This window comes from Electrophorus electricus, unplaced genomic scaffold, assembly GCF_041902795.1.
Source record: "Electrophorus electricus isolate QZ-2024a unplaced genomic scaffold, ASM4190279v1 Scaffold41, whole genome shotgun sequence".
In the NCBI taxonomy this organism is placed as follows: domain Eukaryota; kingdom Metazoa; phylum Chordata; class Actinopteri; order Gymnotiformes; family Gymnotidae; genus Electrophorus; species Electrophorus electricus.
Window position 1 is genome coordinate 132,484 of NW_027658704.1, and position 14,801 is coordinate 147,284.

General features: G+C 41.7%; 1 protein-coding gene across 9 annotated transcripts; it reads left to right on the forward strand.

Annotated features, from left to right (window-relative positions):
• The first annotated feature begins 205 nt into the window (after positions 1-205).
• On the forward strand, positions 206-14,568 carry LOC113577301 (sodium/potassium/calcium exchanger 5). 9 transcript variants are annotated; one of them, XR_014121774.1, is made up of 11 exons: positions 206-532; positions 781-960; positions 1,049-1,132; positions 1,531-1,634; positions 1,798-1,898; positions 4,724-5,007; positions 6,699-6,905; positions 8,877-8,978; positions 9,164-10,510; positions 11,411-11,460; positions 11,591-14,568. XR_014121774.1 is itself a non-coding variant. In XM_027009877.3 (9 exons), the coding sequence occupies exons 1-9, from the start codon at positions 379-381 to the stop codon at positions 9,484-9,486; spliced, it is 1,539 nt and encodes a 512-aa protein (XP_026865678.1). In that variant the 5' UTR covers positions 206-378; the 3' UTR covers positions 9,487-14,568. The 9 variants fall into 9 exon arrangements, 3 of the variants coding, with proteins under 3 accessions (XP_026865678.1, XP_081565556.1, XP_081565557.1); XR_014121775.1 differs by having other exon boundaries at positions 12,084-14,568; XR_014121770.1 differs by having other exon boundaries at positions 9,164-12,211; positions 12,500-14,568.
• The last annotated feature ends 233 nt before the right edge of the window (positions 14,569-14,801 follow it).

Sequence of the window (14,801 nt, forward strand, 5' to 3'; positions counted from 1 at the left end):
CGTTGCTTTGTGAATCAGTGAATAAACTGGTTCCTGCATCATCACATAGTTGAAAGACATGAACGAACTTTAGTAGGTTAATTCTACTCGGATTATTTTTCATGATATTTCTAGGTACCGCCACCTCTTCACTCCGAGGTTCTTTGGAAGAGTATGGGGCCTGTTCAGTTGGAATAATGACCCTCGTGATGTATCTAGTATCTAGTGCAATAGCGTTACGCAAGGGATGCTTCCCCTCTTATCGTAACTACAAGACTAGAGGCCGGCACTGAATTAGTAGTGGATTCAATAAGAAATTTAGGGTTTTTATTTTTTAGGTTTAATGATATCATGACCAACATTATTAATTAATACTTAGTTTAGAAAGCATTTGCAACAATGATTAAAGACGCATTTACTCACAAAAGGAGAAAAAGAGAAGTACTATTCTCAATATTCGGAGTAGTAATAGTATTATATTGCTGTATTCATTTGGTTTTCTACCTTGCAAGAGCTCAGGATTTCAAGCCCTCGAGAATACGTCGGGAAGTGGGTAAGATACTTTTTTTTTTTTTTAATCAGAGCTGTAGGTTAAATCATGAAACTTGGTCCACTGATACATGCATACACGCATATTTCGTATATATTCTAGGTAAGAATATTCCAGGTAACTGCAATGTACTGTAGTAAGATATACATACATGTATACATAAAGTAGTAAGATTATACACACACACATAAGTTATTTTAATAGCCGTTATTGCTTTATATGGCGTCGTTTTCCCTTTCTCTGTCTTACAGAGAATCAAACCCAGTGCATTTCTCCGCAGTCCTCCGAATTTCCGAATGGATTTTTCACAGTACAGGAACGTAAAGACGGTGGAATCATTATATATTTTCTGATAATTTTTTACATGCTTTTGGCAGTCTCTATAGTTTGTGACAAATATTTCCTGCCGTCACTTGAAGTCATCAGTGACCGTAAGTTATTTTTCGAAAATAAGAACTTTGGCTCTTTTAAATCTAAAGTGGTGCGCGTGACCAATTCGTGCTCGTTATTCTGACTCAGGTCTTGGGCTGTCTCAGGATGTTGCTGGGGCAACCTTCATGGCGGCCGGAAGCTCCGCGCCTGAGTTAGTCACAGCTTTTCTAGGTATCCAAAATCCAGTTTTTACGCTACTCGACCACTTTGAAATGCCAAATTTGTACCTACGCCATTGGCCACTTTATTACATAGTAGGAGCACACTTTATAGATTCACGTTTATGTCTCACTTAAGACCTAATTTCCAATCATAAGGCTACTTTTGATCGTAGTATATTATTTGGGTGGCAAAATATTTTCAACACAGCAGCTATACTGCCAAGAATTGGCACAGTAGTGCTGCTAGTGATTTTCATCAGTGTGCTGTTGCTGCTGAGTTGAGAGTAGTCCTCCACCCTAAAATATCAAGCCTACAGCATTCCTGTGGTCAGAAAGTGATGAAGGGCTATCTGCTAAATAGAGCACACCTGTTACATTTATTTATGTATTTATTTATTTTATGTGCAGGTGTGTTTGTTACAAAAGGAGATATTGGTGTGAGTACAATAGTGGGCTCAGCCGTCTATAACCTTCTGGGTATTTGTGCAGCATGTGGAATCTTAACCTCAGTGGTATGTCACTGTACTCTTTTTAAAAGAATTAAACATACATACAAGCTACAGATGCCATATTACTATATTAAGAAATACCCTGGACTGTACAGAGAAGTCTGTGTGTAATGTATATTGTGAGAATTCATTGTAAATTTATTTAAATCTATTGTTCTGCATTCAGGTGAGTCAGCTAAACTGTTGGCCACTATTCAGGGACTGTGTGGCATATGCAACCAGTGTGGCAGCAGTGATTGCCATAATCTCTGATAACCATGTCTACTGGTAAGTGTGTAACTGATGTTTCTGTACGTATTTACATGTTATCTGCCCTCACCCCCTGTCTACAATCTTCAAAACCAATCAGAGTGATGAGATGTCTTCTCAGATTAGAAGCAAGCACATAGTGAGAGTTGGTGCACATCATCACAGAGGCGCATACACTACCTCATCTCACATCAACACAATAGATACTATATCCTGAAGAGATGCACTTTTAACACAACATTTCCACTCAATCCATGTCCCTTTCTCGTGTCCATCTTTTGGTTCTCATTTTCACTAAGTGATATTTGAATTCAAAGACTCTATTTACCTCTTTAAGCCACAGTAAGATTACTGATTTCTAACCCAAATAAATAAAGCATCTGGGTTCTGTGTGAGATGTAGCCTGGAGTGTGTTATTGATACTGGGGACAAGGGCTTTTCAAATGGCATTAGTAAACTATTTCTGCATCAAAAGGCTAATATTTACAAGGCAGGCTTTTATAATGTCAACCAAAAAGATGACTGGAATGTTTGGATTGTAAGTAGCTATTTTTCATGTCCTCAGTCTAATTTGTTTGTATTTATTTCCCCAGTTAGTACCTTATGCTGCAAAGTTCTTTAAACAACACAGAATTATGAAATGACTATACAGTAGTTTATGAAGAAACCTGAAACTCCACCCATCTTCCTCCCATTTTATACTTTTTATTTTTGATTTGTCCTAGTACAGTGGTGTTCAAACTCATAGAGGAGCTCTTCCCCGGTAGCCAACCTTCTGCATCCTTAGCTTCAGTCCATTCCCTCCTATTCCCTCTGATCTTTTTGACCTGACTCACCTGCTGACCCGACTCACTTGCTGCTTTTCTCACCATATTTGCAATACATCTCAGCTCACCAGCTTGCCTGGCTTCCTGTGACTTGCTCCTTCCCCTGAAACAGGAAAAGTAGCTGCAAGGCCAGTGCTGACTCAGCCTGGCTCCCTCCTCTTCTACATCTCGTCTGTCGTCTATCTTTGAGTGCACCACGCTAAAGGATTGAAAGGATTTATTCCATTTGCTCATACAGTGCCTAAAGTGGAGCTATATATTGTGGCTACCTCTGATGGCTCCCTGCAATGTAAAAAATACACATCTGTCTGCCATCACTGAGCCTAAGGATGCCTCCATGCCAGCTCCCTTGAGGCGCAATGACATCACACCCTCATGTGAGGCACCAGTCTGCAGCATCTCTCTTTGACTCCAAATCCTGTGTCTTTTCTCATGTTTCCATGCCACTTACTTTCTCTCTTCCTCTCAAGACCAACAATTCCTCCCCTCTCTCATTTTAATTCAGTTTAAGAAAATTTCACTTATCCTCAATGGGCAATTAGTGGCAAGCAGGCACAGTATAAAACATACATAAACCTAAATCAGCATTTTTTAAAAAGATACATAATATAAAGTATACTGCTGCTAGTTTTCTGAGGTGGATGGCTGTATACCAGCACGTTTCCATGGCTATTCCCATACCCTGCACCCTTTTCTCCCATAGTGCCTTCTCATCTGTTTTCTTTCTCCTTTCACCTCTTTTTCAGCTTTTGTTTCACTCCTTTGCCCTTTTATCCAACCCCCCTCCCTCCCTGTTCTTCCTGCTCTCTACACTTCATCCCAGCCTCCCCATCGTTCATGTCTTTATGCACTTCATCTCAAGCCTTCCAATTTTTCTTCATTCTACCACTTATCCCACTCCTTGAGCCCTTGATCCTATCCCTGTCCCTCTTCCTTCTCTATCCCATATGCTCCCTTCATTCTCCTACTTCCGCAAATCTGTTTTCTGCTCCTCCACCACCACTTGAATGCTTCAGCATCCACAACAGCTGTGGATAATCCCAGTACTATTTTGGAAGCCAGTTTATCTATAATAACATTAATCCTTATTAATTGTAACGTCTACCTTCAAACTCCTGCATGTTTGTTTATAATGTGGCTGACACATGACTCTTTTTCTATCTGCCTCAAGCACTAATAAGTTCAGAGCCAGTCAATTTCCCTCTGCTGCAATCAACTTCCATGCTTCGGCTGTCATCTTTATCTGCTAACCCAAAGCGTCAGTCATGGGATTTTGGATACTCATGCCATCTCTTTCCTCAAGCTTGTTTGGCACAAGCCATGGCTCACCAAAGAATGCATTGTTTCTACTTTCAGTTCTTCACCATGATTTCTGGCACCTGTTCATGTGCTGAGAAGGCACATTTTTCTTTCCAGTTTCAGCAGATAGCCCGGCCAAGGGACTGGGAAGGTTTCTTTTGAGTGTTCATCAGCTTCTTTCATCCTTGAATTCCTTGACGACTTCTTCACTGTCAGGTTTCCCTCTTCCCCTACCTGCCACCAAGTCTTTTTCTTCCTAATGGTCCCCCTTTTCCTTGAAAAGGCAACTTTCCTTGAGTTGCTTAGCATCACTCTTGACACGTTTCCTCCATATTGCATTTCACACCCCTTCTCTTCTGTGTCTTCTGTGCCTTCTTTCTGTCCTTCTGAACCCTCTATTTTGATATTTTGGTAAGGGGTTAGCTCTCTACCTGAGGGTCAGGTTTTCCACGTAGGAAGGCAATCCAGAACACCAGCCGAAAGTTCACCCAAGCATTCCCCTCCTACATTCCCACAGTCACTGCCATCCCTATATCTACCTGTTAATAAACATTTATCTTCATGGAAGAATTTGCCCAAAACAGGAATGTGATATTGGAAGTTAGCAAAGACACAATTTCATTTCAATAATGCGTGGCCTGTAATAGCTTTGTTGCTATTTTGTGGGGTGAAAATTCCTTTATTAAAGTAAGATATGTGCATGTCTGTGCATGTTAGGTATGACGCTGCATGCTTGTTGCTGGTATATGGCATCTACATCATAGTTCTGTGTTTCGACCTGCGGATCAGTGAATATATGATGCGACGGTTCAGCCCGTGCTGCACATGTTTGAATGAGAGCACAGACAAGCACTCCGAGCAGCAACTTCTCTTAGGCTGGAATGACGACATGAGCCTCAGAGTGCCACAGTGTTCCAGGGCAGACACTGGAATCTTCCAAGAAGACTCAGGATATTCACACCTGTCACTCAGCCTCCATGGCCTGAATGAAATACCTGAAGGTACAGAAAATTATGGTCAATCATTACATCCATATGCATATGACTAACAATGCAGACATTTGTTGGAGATGCTTTAAAAATTGTATGGAACTGAAAAGAAAACATATTTGGTACAAAGTATTTTTGCAGTGGTAAAGGCCTCTTTAAATGTAAACTCACACTGTGACCCACTGATAACTAATGCTGTTCCCAGCCTAACATTGTTAAAGCATGCTGAATATCAACAGTTCCATATTGGCTTTACACACTATACATAAAATCTATAGTGGTCTCCCTGGTGAATAAGGCAACCAAGTGGCTAGCATGTTTGCCTCTAAGTGCTAGGGGCTTGGGTTTGAGTCCCTATTTGGGTGAAGTTTCCATGTTCTTCCTGTGTCTATGTGGGTTTCCTCCAGGGTCTCTGATTTCCTCCCACAGTCCAAAAGCCTGGAGGTTAGGTTGATTGGATGCTCTAAATTGTTCTGTATAAACGGTACCTGTGTCCAATATATAGATATGTGTACGTCCAGTGATGGTTGGTGCTCTGTCTTGGTCTTAAGCTCCTCCCCTATATATTTATCTGTAAAAACAGCCTTGAGTATGAGAAAGGTGCTTATATAAATAATAAGAAGAAGGCAGCAGTACTCAACCCCATTGGCACTGTTAATGTGTAATCAGTGCTGGTAGTTCCATATGGATTTTACCTACTACACCACCAAGCATTCCCCAATGCAGCAGATCCATATTGGCATCCCCTCTGCCTAAGGCCATACCTAGTTTCACTAGTACTGTGAATGCATGAGCAGTGCCACTGGTGCTATCTGGATCTATCTATGCACATTGACATGACACAACAATCCATTCACCTGCCAAATCCTCCATGTATCCTAAACACTGAACACCTTAATCATTCATCCATTCTAATGCATTTCCTTAACTAGTCTGTGCTGTCCTCATTCACAACAACTGACTAGCCATTTCAGCTACTTCCAATAACTCCTTCACAGCTACCCTTAATTTACAGCCTCTTAAACCAAATTCTACCAGCAAAGATGCAGGAGACTTAGCTACAAATTCTGTAGCACCTATCGCCTTATATACACCTTATATACACCTTATATACACTTCATCTCAGCCAACATAAATATTAACTCCATGTTGTGGGATAAACCCCTATCTTTACATATTGTATTATTTGCATACATCCATGTTAAAAAGCTGACACTAAACAACTGAACAGGCACAGTTAAATGGATCTGGAATATGCATTTTCTTCCAACTTAACTGTAAAAAAGCAAAATTTCCCACTCAAATACCACTTTGTAATGTTTAGGTACAAATAAAGCCATACCTTTAGCAGCCTACGATCTGAGCAAGTCTGAGCAATAGAATATGCAAGGTGTAAAGACAAGGTATGTTATTAGTTATTAATTATTAGTTTTCCATATTTTCAATTTGCTAAACATCTAGGGATTTGTCAGTATAAGTGTTAGATGTTAGGGTAAACCTCTTCTTGTGGGCAGCAAAGACCAAAATGTGGGCATCACCTGTTGCTTGTCGATCCAAGCACAATCTTGGACTGTTTCCCCTGTTCTCTATGTGTCTCACATCTGGAGAGTTCTTCACTCTCTAGAGGCTGTTCACCTGTGGATTCTTCTTGGCTTCTTATCCTTACTGAACTGGGTGCTACTCTCTTTGTGTATGTGTTTCAGAGCAGAAGAGTGTGTTCAGCATGCCAGAACATGATGTGATGCGCATCCTATGGGTGCTGTCTCTTCCTGTAATCGTGCTGCTGTACCTGACTATACCTGATTGTAGAAGGCACTTCTGGAAGAAGTGGTACATTCTGACCTTCCTCATGTCTGCTGTCTGGATTGCTGCCTTCACCTATGTGCTGGTCTGGATGGTCACTGTAGTAGGTAAATGGTACTTCTCTTTAACTCATTAATGCCACATTTGAGTTCTAGTCCCTATGCAATATATTCTTTACTGTTTATTTCCTCTGCTGTGCCACCAGTGGTTCAGCTACTTATTTTACATAATTATCTCAAATGTAATATGTCTCTCTTAATTAACTTCTGTTTGACATTCATAGTTTGTTCTTTAAGCCATAAGTGTCAAGATGGCAAAAATAATAAGAGAAATATTTTTATAATTATTTTGTTTGAGGAAGTTTGGCCTTTTACATATATTAAGGTTTCAGCTTGGGAGGCAGCCATTCTAATTTTAATCCTGGAAATCATGCATATCATGTCAATGAATCCAAAAGATGATATCTAATTAACATAATCAGTATTGTTTTTATACATGCAGTGTAATCAAATTTAAAATTGTCCCTTTAAATCTCATTACTGACTAACTGTCTAGTCTAATTGTCTACTGCTGATCTAAAGGTGCTGCATTTTTAAGACGCCAGGCCACAAGCCAGGTCACATGCTTCTTTCCCCTGCATTCCTGAGATTGTAATGCTGTATCCTGGGGGTCTGTGGAACATAGTCTTACATCTCCATGTGGGTTTTTAGCCTGCTGAATCTTGTGGTTTCAGCCAGAAGCCATGTGATTAGTTGCAGATGGATAATAGGATTATTGTGCAGCATAAGAGCATGCAGTGTCACATGAGCAAGGGCTGAGAGGAAAGACTGCTATACCGGGCAGGTGCTGAAAGAGAGGAAACCCTTGTGTGTCTCTATCCCCTGCAGAAGTCTTTCTCCATGTTGGGTTTTATAACACAAGACATCAGTTTTCTGTCAGGTCTTGTAACATGGGCTCAAACGCAGGTCAGATAGGTGATGACACCAACAACCTATGGGGTGAGCAACCACACTCTAATGATGGTGGGCCCGTGTGCAAAACAGTTAGATCGTAGAACCCGTTAAACAAGAAAATTAAATAACCAAAGTTGGGGAGTGAACTCCAGCCACTTTGTTGCAAGGCAAACAAACTCCCGCTAGACTGCAGCAGCTATAAAAATACCTGCCCGTATATCACCCTTTAAAAGGAATGGAGGACAACAAAACTAGAGGGAAAAAATGAAACATCACGCCAAGCATGGGAAAAAGGGAGAACCAAGGAGGCCACAGGAAGAGTGGCAGCCCCGATGCCAAACTAAATCTTCCCAAACAAAACCAGAAACAGGGAGGAACTGTAATGGCAAAGGGGAGTATTGGGAGAGAGACAGATTTGAGGGGTAAAACTGGAGAGGGGAGGGGACATGTAGAAACACAGACACCCTCACAGCACAGAAGTGAGGTGTAGCACGAGGACTCACAGACCTCAATACCCAAAGTTACCAGCTAGGAGCTTAGCTCAGGACTTTGGCAAAGACCCAGCACTGCGTGACTGTCTAGCCCAGCTGTTGGGTGTTAAGTGTGATTAGTGGTGTGCCTGACTCGAGGCCTCCCGCTGGTGGCCAGAGGGGCCTTGGCCTGGCACTGAACCTTACAGGTCTGCTGGATTTGAGCTGCCTCTCTTTACAGGAAATTCCATGCAATATGGTACATACACTCATTATAGTGTGTGAGCATTCTGAGCTTTCTAATACATCACTGGCAGAGTGAAAAAGTATGTAGCACTATAGTGAATAAAATAAAATATACCATTTTAATAGTATAATACTATAATACATAGAATAATACTATATAGATAGTATAAAATAAAATAAGACATCACTGTCTTCCTGAACACTCAATTCAAAGTTTCAGGCTGAAAGTTCCTCATGTTGACCGTAGTCAGTTCCTGAACTTTTTCAGGGGTCATGTGGAGGGTCATTACAACAATTTTCATTACAACCAAAAATAATAATTTTGTACACCAGAAAATGTAATTTGGAAATGTAGCATCATGTCTCTCTCAACATGTATATGTCTCTCTCAATATGTATATGTGTCCAGGGGAGACGCTGGGAATTCCTGATACAGTAATGGGGCTCACACTGCTGGCAGCAGGGACCAGTATTCCAGACACAATTGCCAGCGTCATGGTGGCTCGAGAGGGTAAATATGCAATAACCATCATCAAGGTCAGAAAAAAGCATTATTGATAAAAATGTGAATAGACATAGATAAACAACTCAGATGGAAATAACTGAATACAAAGATAAGCTGTTATGACTCTCATGTAAGGTTAGCTGTTTGATTTCTCTATGCAAAGTTGAAGAAGCCCTGTTTCTCCCTTGTAGGCAAAGGTGACATGGCCATGTCCAACATTGTGGGTTCAAATGTGTTCGACATGCTCTGCTTGGGCCTACCCTGGTTCATAAAGACAGCCTTCTTGGACACAACTGCCCCAGTGGTGGTGAATAGCACTGGAATGGTTTTTGTCACCTCTACCCTCCTGCTCTCCATAGTCTTTCTCTTTTTGGCTGTGACCATCAATGGCTGGAAGTTGGACTGGAAACTGGGGGTCACGTGTCTCCTGTGCTATACCATCTTCGCTTCATTATCCATCCTCTATGAGATGGGCATTATTGGGAACAACCCTATACAGGCCTGCCATGACTAAGTGACACCACATTTGTGTTTAGTGTTGACTCTGCACTTGACTGCCTATGGCTCACAAGAACAAACTGACCTCACACCTGCCTATGTTGATACTTACTCACACCAAGGCATGCATCTTAACTGCACCCAGCCGAACTCAGTTTAATTAATGGTTGATCTGGAGTGATAGACAAAATTACACAGTAGACAATAAGCGAAAATATTAATAATGGAGCAGAATACCTTTTGTCTCCCTCTTTCTTGGAATGTTGTTATACATATTTGGACCAAGTTATTATGGAAACAGGACCATTTCACCTTAAATAGTCAGGGACATATGTGTATTGATGGCTTTCTTTGGTTTTTACCAAAATGAAACGACCATGGCATAGAAAAATAAAAGTATTATTGATTGTACTGCTTTATGAGCAGTTTAGCTTTAGACAACTCCGCACTGAACTTTGACTGAGACAAAAACTTTAGTTTTCTTAAACCAGTAGATAACCTTTCGCTAAGCAGCTACAAATACTCGAATGCAAGTTGTTTTAGTTTACCATATTTTGATTTTGATGTCAAATTGATGTCAAATTTAATTTTAATTTTGTTCCTTTTGTTATTATCTTACTAATTTCTTTTTGTTAGTGTGTATTTGTCAGAATTGACCCATCACACCCATCTGGTTGAGACTGGAATTCCTATACACTACTGGTAAAGCACCCACTCTAATTTTGGAAAAGGTCTGCCTGTGAAGGGCTATCTGACTCTCACTAGAGCCAGACCCGAAGGTCCAATTCCCCAGTCTAAGAACCCTGGTCTCCTCACCATCATTGGATGCCAACAACTACAAGGAACAGCAAACTCTTAAGAGTCATCAGACAATTTCACAGCAAGGACGCTACACACACTGCCATTTAGGCAGTTGGATGAAAGACTGGCACGCTGAGCTGACATCCGAAGTTATTCCTCACACCCTCTGTGCTGTCTGGACAATCCAATGGAACACACGCACACATCTGCAGTTCAACACGGCTGAATGCCAGTAATTCGTAAGAGCTGACATTTCTCTCATATGTTACTAGTTGGTATCAATATTTGTTTTAGTGTTTATTAATCAAAATAGATGAGTTAACTCTTTCCCCTCACCTGACACAACCTCATCACTCCTAATTAGTTCCCCACTTCACTGTTAACAATGGCTTCCTCTCCTGATCCTCCTATTAGACTGTAGGTATACTGTTATTATGAATTTGTTGATTAATAAGTTTCCTTTGTTGGTCTCGATTACCATAGACTGCGTAAACCTATGTTTCTCTAATTATTTTTTTTTAATAGCTTAGTTAGCTACCTGTATCCACCACAAATTGTTTGTGTTAAACTTAGCTTGTTTACATTGTTAGGCTTATGTGATTATAATGATTCTAATGAACTAATCACTCCTGGTTATTAATCTTAGTCAATGATTGTTGTGCATCTCTATTTAGTCAATACCTTGGTTATTACGTCTGTTAGCCCAGAGTGATATTATAATGTTTGGTAGACGAGAAATAATCACATATCAGACTGACGACTTTAGTTGAGACTGAATTATTAGTCATTAATACATTAATTAAAATTAATATATTTTCCCTGTTACGCAGGGTATCTGTAACTGACAATTCATTAAAAGTATTAAAATCACTACAACATATGCATCCACTCCTGTACATATTCACACATACATACGTTCACTGAATAAAAACTATTTGAAATGGTAAATACTTAAAAGGTACCACTGCCAGGTAGAAAGTAACAATGCTGAATTGAATAGAATAAAAATGAAATGCAATAGAAGATAATATTTTTCAGTATAGGTGTGTGAGGTGCTTATGTGAAATAATTGTTCATGAGTGTGATAGCATGAGGAAAGCTTTTCTGCAGGCTAACTGTTTGTCCTCATTTGGCTGAAGTGCCGGCCTAAAGGAAGGAGCTGCAATAGGTGATGGCCAGGATACAATGGGTCAGTGATAATTTTCTCTTCATGATTCTGAATGTGTACACATCACACATGATGGGCAGATTTACACCAGTGGTCATTTCTGCAGACCTGATGCTGTACTACAATTTTTGTATGTTATTTTTGGTGGCAGAGCTACACAAGACTGTGATTGGATGTAGTGATGACTCTATGGTGCCTTTATATGACTGAACCAGCAGCTGCTAAGGCAGGTTTAACTTATTTAGCTGATGCAGGAAGCACATCCCCTGTTGCTCTTTGTTTGTGATGGAGTTAATGTCCCACTTTAAGTCTCTCCTGATTGTAGTTCCCAGAAAATTGAAGTGCTCCACAGTCATCACAAACATGTCAAGGATTCTAAGGGCTGGTAACTATGGAGGTTTCTAGTGGCTATAGCTTTGGGTTACTAAGTGGAAGATTGTAGGTTTGAAGCCCAGCTTTGCCATGCATCCAATTTGGGCCATTGGGCAATGCCCTTAACCCTGTTGGCACCAGGGACACTATACAATGGCTGACCCCAACCTCCAAAGAAGATGGGATATGTGGGAAAAAAAAGCATTTAATTTTACTGTACAAATGTGTATGTATATATGACAAATAAAGGCATTCCATCTGTTTTTACACAGTCCAAGTTTGTTACGTCTCAGCGCCACCAAACCAGAGACAGCAAATCCCCTGGCGCTGTGTACAGGTGGATCTCATCGTTTCTGGAAAAAACAGGATCCCATGCATTTTAATAACGATGAGATCACAGGTAAGTGCCAAGAGTCTATCCATTTTGACCAACGCTGCATGGGGGAGTGGCCTGCAGTGCAAGATGTGAGTAGGCGTAGTGAATGCACAGACAATCCATGGTTAGGCATTCGGTGTGTGCTCAAGCGCAAATGTGAGCTCCCCATAGCCCGTGTGCGCTCAGAACTGCCGAGAGGGTTCTGTATCTGTTCCTCCAGGGACATCCAACCTGTACCTGTAGCTATCCCACAATCCACCCTGTTCCCGGCATGAAAGACACCATCCAGTCTGATCTGGTTCCTGTTCCCAGGGTGGAAGACATCGCCTGTCCTGATCAGGTTCCTGTTCCCAGCATGGAAGACACCGTATGTCCTGTCCCTAGGTCTATTCCTGTGGCTAAGTATCTGGACCTGTTGGATCTGCCTCTGCTGATCACACCGGACCTACCATTGAATGCTGTAGCTGCACCTCTGGACCTCCCAGACTTCCTGGACCTGCCACCGTATGCCTTAGCCATGCCTCCCAGCACCCTGGATTCACCGCTGGTCTCCTCAATGTCCTTGGACCTGCCTTCTGACTCCCAGGCTTCATGTTCCCTGTCCATCCCACCCTGGCCTGTGTATCCTGCTGCTTCCGCCCCTGGGTTCCCACCCATCCCTCCCTGGCCTGTGTCTCCTGTTGCCCGTGTGCCTTCTGTGTCGCCTTTGTTACCTGCTCCTGCTGCCCTGTTGTTTTTGCCTTCTCCGTTGCCTGGTTTTGTTTTTTCTCCTGTTGTGTCTGTTCCTGTGCCTGTTTCTGTGCCTGTTCCAGTTCCTGTGTCTCCCTTTGTTTCTGTCCCTGTGCCTGTCCATGTGTCCATTCCGGTGCCCATATCTGTTTTTGTTCCTGTCCCTGGCCTGGTCTGTTTTACGTTTTTGATTTCCTCATCCTTGTAACGTAGGAGGGGTGGAGAGTGAACACACTTGCGAAGTGCCTGTGCCTTGGATGTGATGCAAAACAGAACTAACTAGGGAAGCCATAATATAAGGGATGGATGGGATAGTATAACTAAATACATTTAATAACAGACACAGACTAACAATATTCAAGATGAAGACACAGGTAACAGAACTAAATAGGAAAGCCAGACAACACTTGAACAGGGGAAAGGAAACCTAAACAGAGTGAAGAGACGAGAGAAAACCGAATGGGAAAAGAGAGCAGAATAAGTTTGATGAATACTCACAGAAAAACAACATAGACTAAAACACAGAGAAAGTATTACAGACAAGGGAACAGCAGAGAACTAAACAAGGAAAGCATAGACAGTGAGAGTAACCAAACAGGGCGTGCAGGGAGAAAACATAAACATGGGGCAAGAAACAAGAAGCGAGATTAAACAGGAGATTACTAAACACATGAGCGAGCAGAAATGAAGTCTAAGAAAACACATAGGCACGAGGAGCTAGGACAATCTGGATCTTACCAGAAACAATGACCAACAAACAAGAGACGCAGGAACGGGAATTACATCGGAATGCAATTAGGGACAAACTCGGATCAGCTGGAGACAAAGGGGAGGAGACAGGGAACCATGGAGAGATGAAAACTGGAAAACCCAGAAGTGACTATGCTTGTCAGGGAACTGGGGAACGCTCTGGTCTGTGAACATAACAGTCCTGTTGTGCCTTCAGTCATACATTGTCGTTTGTCATCTTTTATTGTGTCTCCTCAGCCTCCCTCCCAGCACTTTTGTCATCCTCAGGCTGTTTCTGTTGTGCATTCTATTCCTGCTCCCGCTTCTGCGTCCATTCCAGGTTCTTGTTCTGTTGCTTCTGCTCCTGTTCCTCTTGTTTCTGTGTCTTTGGTATCTTCTGCTCTGGTGCCTGCTTCTTGTCGTGTCCCCGGCTCATGTTTCTGCCCTGTCTACTCCTTTGTCTTGTCTCAGTACTGTACCTGCTCCGCGTCTCGCCCGTTCTGTTCCTGTTGGTATCTCGTCATAGTCCTGTTCATGGTCTGTTCTGTTTGGTTTTGGTGTTTTTTGTTTTTGCATGCCCTGTTGTTGCACGCTTTGGGGGGGGTACTGTCACTAGCTTCCTCCTAGCTGCCCTGTTCCATGGTTTCCCTGTTTTGTGTTTTTGTTCCATTCCGCAGTTTTGTTTTCTCCGCCCCTCATTTGTTTTCCACACCTGTTTCTCATTTCTAGCTTTGTTAGGTTCACATATTTAAACCCTGTCTTGTTCCCTGTGTCTTTGCTGTTTATTGAATGTTTGAATGACTGTAATTATATATTTGAAAGCCTGTATCTGTAAGTTTGTACTCCGTGCCTTTGTGTTTATCCTAGCCTTTGTGTTTCCAAGCCTCTGTTACAGCCTGCTTCCCTTGTTTGCCTTTGTGTGTCTTTTGTTTATCATGTAGCCCCGTACTCTACATATTGCCTCAATGACCCTGGACTGTTATAACAACTCTGAATCTGGATTTGCCCCTAATAAATCTCACTCTTCTCCAAACTTGCATCCGCCTCCTTACTGTTCACCATTACAGATTTACAGTTTATGGTTTGGACTGCACAGTTTCAATATTACTGTGACACCAGTACACCATCCTTCACTGATGTAAACGCAGATTTGGCG